A 5,088-nucleotide genomic window follows, 5' to 3' on the forward strand; every position below is an offset into this window, starting at 1 on the left:
AGCACCCACTAATTCTTCCTGGTTGGTGCTTAAACCCTAGATCACCCATGGAGTCGCTGCTTCTGCTGGAGCTGAAAAAGAAAAATATCTCCTTTTTATACTCTCCTCTAAAATAGATTAAGATAGGATAAGACACACTAATTCTAAGGGTGGAAGAGGGGAGGGGCTGCTTCCACAACAGGCAAACCCAAGATGGCTGCTGCCCTAGCCCCCCACCACTGATTGGCTGCGAAGGCTGTCCATCATACATCCCCACACCTCCCCACCAATTGGGGGAGAGGAGTGTGTCCATACAATGCACAGCTCTCACAGCCAATCAGCACCTGGGGGTAGGGTCTCAGCCGACCAGAGGCTTGGGGGGCACCATGCTCCACCCACAAAGTGGCAGCCAGGCCCATGGGTTTCCCTGCAAAATCAGCCAGCAACCACCTTGACTTTGGTAAATCCCTACTCATATCCACTTATGCTTTGTCATTTTTCCCCAAGACGACAAAATGTGGTCCTACGATGGCCTGCACTGTCAACAAATTCAAATGCAAATCCTAGAAGACTAAGTAGGCAGGCAGCCTGGGTATCATTTCATGTCATATCTGACTGTGCTATGCTACCACAAACATATACGACTTTTATGCATACTCTTAGAAGATAAAAAAGCCAAAATGAAATACTCCAAATAAAAACAAATACAATGCAATAGAATTGAAAGAAAAAGGTAACACCAGGATCCAATTATAATGAATATGATTCTACTCTACTCTGCATCTTGTGAAATTATTTAGTTATGAAAATGAGCGTGATGGTAAATGGTCTGAATAGAGATTTATACCTTCTCTGCACTGTAAACTAGTAAAGAATCCGACTAAAGAAGTATATTCTTGGCCTAAGAAATCAAAACACAACTGTACGTGCAAGAGCTGCACTACTGCTCAATCCTTCATTATGTTCAAATACAAGATTGTGTTCAATCTGGTCTAGTAAGGAAATTACTATAATCCGTAATCTGATTATGGAGACCACAAAAATAAAGGATTAGAGAACTTTCCTTTTAAGTACAGTAAGAAGCAGAATACAGCAATATTAACTATTTTTAATTTTTAAGACAATGAATTTTCTTTGGATCTTTCTGACATTGTGTGTGATTTTACTGTATTTACCTGAATCCAAGATAAGGTTTCTTCCCCTGCTTCCCCACACCGTTTAACATGGGGAAGAAGCCTCATCTTGGGTTCAAGTACCAGGACTGGGGCCTAAGCAGTTGCCACCACCACTGCTTCCTGGCCAGAGCTAGAACAACTCAAAGGGGCTCAGGTGGTTGGGGTGTGCAGCAGAAGAGTATAGGGGAGGCTACACAGTGCATGAAGTGAGCACAGGGAAAACCATGTAGTGTAGGAGGGAGAAAGAAGGGGAGATCACCCAGTGGTGGGGTAGCACAGGGGAGACCACCCAGCAGAAGTAGAACCGCTATGGCTCTGGTTACAGCCCCAATCTGGTCAGGGACTAGAGCTAGCACTGCTTCCACCATCACTACCTAGTCATGACGAGGGCAAGAGCAGGGTAAGGATTCAGACTAATATGGTACGTCTGAAACATTCTCTTTCTGCAGCTGCTATTTAAAAGAAATTTAAGAGATACACAAAGAGAAACCAACTCTGCAGTAAAAAACATTTGTACGCAAGTGCTCTAAAGTATAAATACACTTTAAAAAGCCAGGAAATATTTCATCTCTTTTAGTAGTTATTTTTCTTAAAATAGGATTATAAAGAACTACATACTGATAACTGGTGGCTTATCATCAACGATTTGGAGATGCTTCAAAGCTACCAGTGAGCTCCTGAAAACTCTCCTTCATACACAGACAACATTGCACATGTCCTCACCTGTTATGATGTTTCAAGAAATGATGCTCAAAGTAATGCCAAGTTACTTGGGCAGAAGAAGTGCATAATTGTTTCTGAGCCAGGTTTTAGAGCAGCAGAGGTGCTGAACTGTGGAATTTGGTTGATTAAACGTTTTTCCTTATGTCTTGACAAGGTGATTCTACAACCAAAACTGCTTCAATCAAGTTTATCCTTTGTAAAGTCTCTTATAAAGAAACGACAGAGATAAACCTATTCTAACACTATTCATACAACAATTTTGTGACAAAATTATAGCCTGCACAAAGCTCATCCGTTGCTGATACCAGTAACAAGGTACTTCACTATTACACAGAAATTGTAGAAATGCTAAATCTCATTTTTCTCCTGGCACATATATACTCAAAACTTTTTCCCCCCCCCCAACTTTTCACTTTAGTACAAAGTAGATAAGAAATAGCACCTTTAAAGTTTTCAAAAGCAAAACTAGAAACTAATGGCCAAGGCAATTTTCAACAGCATTTATCCACTGATCCACTACATGGCTCTCTATCCCACTCACTAATTTTGTGCAGGTTTCACATGATTGCCCTTCATCCCCTTCTCTTCTTGCTCATCCAGAAACACGCTGACCTCCCATCTCAATGGAGACAACTCAAAGATCTACCTCTTTATTCAAGGTCTGTCTTCTGTCCAAACTAAGATCTCAGCTTGTCTCTGATACCTCCTCATGGATGCCTAGCTGTTGGTTGTCTTAACATGCCTAAAGTTCTTAATATTTCTCCCCCAAGCCTTTCCCTCTGCCTTTCTGGGTCTTTATGAACATTACAGTCTCACCTGTCACTCAAGCCAATAATTGGGTGTCATCTTATACCACCAGATCAGGGGCAGGCTATTATTTTGGGCAGAGGGCCACTTACTGAGTTTTGGCAAGCCAATGAGGGCCACGTGACAGGCAGCCCAGGGCAGATTAATATTAATTTTCTAATTTTTTTAGGGCCCCCACAAGTCAGGCAGAATAGCCTGGCGGGCCACATCCAGCCCCCAGGCTGCATTTTGCCCACCCCTGCACTAGATTCTCCTATTCAGCTATGTGTAAGTCTTCCTCATTCTTTCTAAGATCTGTAAAACAAAGCCTATCGTAACTGTCCATACAGTTAAAACTCTTTCATCACCAAGATGCTTTCATCACCTTTGTCTGTTACTGTAACATCCTTTTTTCTGGTCCTTACAAACACAATCTTGCCCCACTGATACACATTCAGAAGGCTGCAGCTTTATTTTTCTAACCTGATGCATACACTATATGTCTCTGCTTTCTCTGCATCTTCTCCTACATAACAGACAGACTATTTCACAGCCTGTCCGCTGCCTACCTGTCATCTCTTATCACTACTGGATTCAAAATCTACTTCTGATCAGCCTATTGTACTAGTCTCCACTGCCTACCTGTGGAATTTTAGAAAGACCCTGTGTGCTTTCTCCCATGCTGCCACTCAGGCTTGAAGCTTCCTGGAAACATCAATATTAGCCTCTTTCCAAGACCCACCATGATGCCTACAAAAAGAAAATTGCAGTGAGTCAACACTGCTTACCTTGCAGACTGATACAATCTCATTTTTGCCTTGTACTCCCTTATTTGCCTGTATTTCCCTGCTGTCTCTTACTATCTACTTAAATAGCAATAGACAACAGGACTAGCTTTTTAGGGCAAAACTAGCTTTTTGTTGTGTACAATGCTCAGCACAGTGAGGTCAAGGTACATGACCAGTGGTCCTAAACAATACAACAGCAATAGAAGTTATATGTTGGGGTTTTTTTTTAATTTAAGCCAACCAAAGTAATCTTCCCCTTCTTAAAGAGAATTTGCAAAGGCAATCTCATAAGTACATTTGGGATCAGGAAGGAATTGTATCTGGCACTCAGACTGGCACGGGCTGCAAGAATTTTCGCCTTCCTCAGGGGGGAACATTTTCCTCTTCCATGGATCTCCTAAGCGTATTTTAACAACCTACTTCCTGACAGCGCACTGCCCTCATAACACTTTGCTAAGATGGTTTGAGGAGATGATCCTGCTTTTAACAGGATGTTGGACCCTGTAACTTCCTGGGGCCCCTCCCAGCCCTACTTTTCAATGATGCTATCTATGATTCACAGCGCAAGAGACATTCCACCTTCCTCTGATAGGATCACTCCTAACAGAAAGCCTGCGGGAGAAGGTTATCAAAGGACAAAACGTTGAGAGCTGGAGCCTAAAACATATGTTACGCAGGGGGACCACTGAGCCTTCTTGCAGTCCCAGTGAATTTAATGAGATTCTGCAGGGTGCACAAGCAGTTCACCAAAGAATCACAGGATCAGTGCCCTAACTGGAAGATAAGCAAACATGATTTTAAAGCCCTTCAGAAAGCAAGAAGCCTAATACCTACAAGAACAACCTTGCCTGTGCACTAACATTTGCCATTTGTGGTGTGCTGCAATACCCATGGGCAGGCGTACCTGTGAGTGGATGACAACTATGGAGTCTCAGGCTCTTCTGTTCTCTCTGACCACTTCTTAGAGCGCAAACCTGGGAGGGGAGGTGTCTTGAGATTCTTTATCAAGAAACTGGATAAAGAATCTCGATCGTATCTTCCTTATCTTGAGACTCTTTATCGGGTAGCAGCCAGGGTTGTTTTCATTTAACTCAACAGGGGTTAAGTTAAACAAAGGCAACCCTGGCTCGTACCCAAGCCGCACTGCCTTCAGGACCGGTTCAGGTGGAAAAGTGTCTGCCAGGGGCCCCACAACCTTCATGACAACAGGGGCGGTTGCGAGTTTCCACCACCCCACTTGTAGCCCCGCTGCCACCCCTCGGACTCACCGGCGTCCCGCGCGGCAGCGGCGCCGGGCTGGCGTAAGTGCGGGCACAGGAAGTCTCGGGCCGCCTCGAGCTCCTGGAAGTGGCAGAAGGACACCAGCGCGCACGACATGGCACCGGACCCCGAACCCGGAACTGTTCCTGCTGCTTCCCGGCCGCCCGTGCGCATGCGCAGGATGGGTCGCGGGCGGGGTGGGAGAGTGCAGACGCGAAAGTCACGTGGGCCGGGTGGTGCGCGCGGCCCCGCCCTCGGCAGGTAGGGGGGGCTGGGCTGCACGTGGCTGGGGGCGGGGCTAATGGCAGTCACGTGGTGTGCTGTGAGGTGGCTGGGGCCTTGCTGAGGCGTCAGAGCTCTGCCGTGGGGGGGGGGGG

The 5,088-nt window shown here is 45.4% G+C and overlaps 1 protein-coding gene across 3 annotated transcripts in view; it reads right to left on the bottom strand.

Annotated features, from left to right (window-relative positions):
• Window positions 1-4,836, bottom strand: part of RAB3GAP2 (RAB3 GTPase activating non-catalytic protein subunit 2) — an 87,659-nt gene extending 82,823 nt beyond the window's left edge. For all 3 annotated transcript variants that reach the window (XM_019516469.1, XM_019516470.1, XM_019516468.1), the window contains exon 1: window positions 4,720-4,836. In XM_019516469.1, coding sequence (XP_019372014.1) covers window positions 4,720-4,828 — 109 coding nt within the window. In that variant the 5' untranslated portion in view covers window positions 4,829-4,836. The remainder of the gene's footprint in view (window positions 1-4,719) is intronic.
• Window positions 4,837-5,088: the final 252 nt, after the last annotated feature.

The sequence above is a fragment of the Gavialis gangeticus genome, unplaced genomic scaffold (genome assembly GCF_001723915.1).
Source record: "Gavialis gangeticus isolate Ggan-Ray unplaced genomic scaffold, GavGan_comp1, whole genome shotgun sequence".
In the NCBI taxonomy this organism is placed as follows: domain Eukaryota; kingdom Metazoa; phylum Chordata; order Crocodylia; family Gavialidae; genus Gavialis; species Gavialis gangeticus.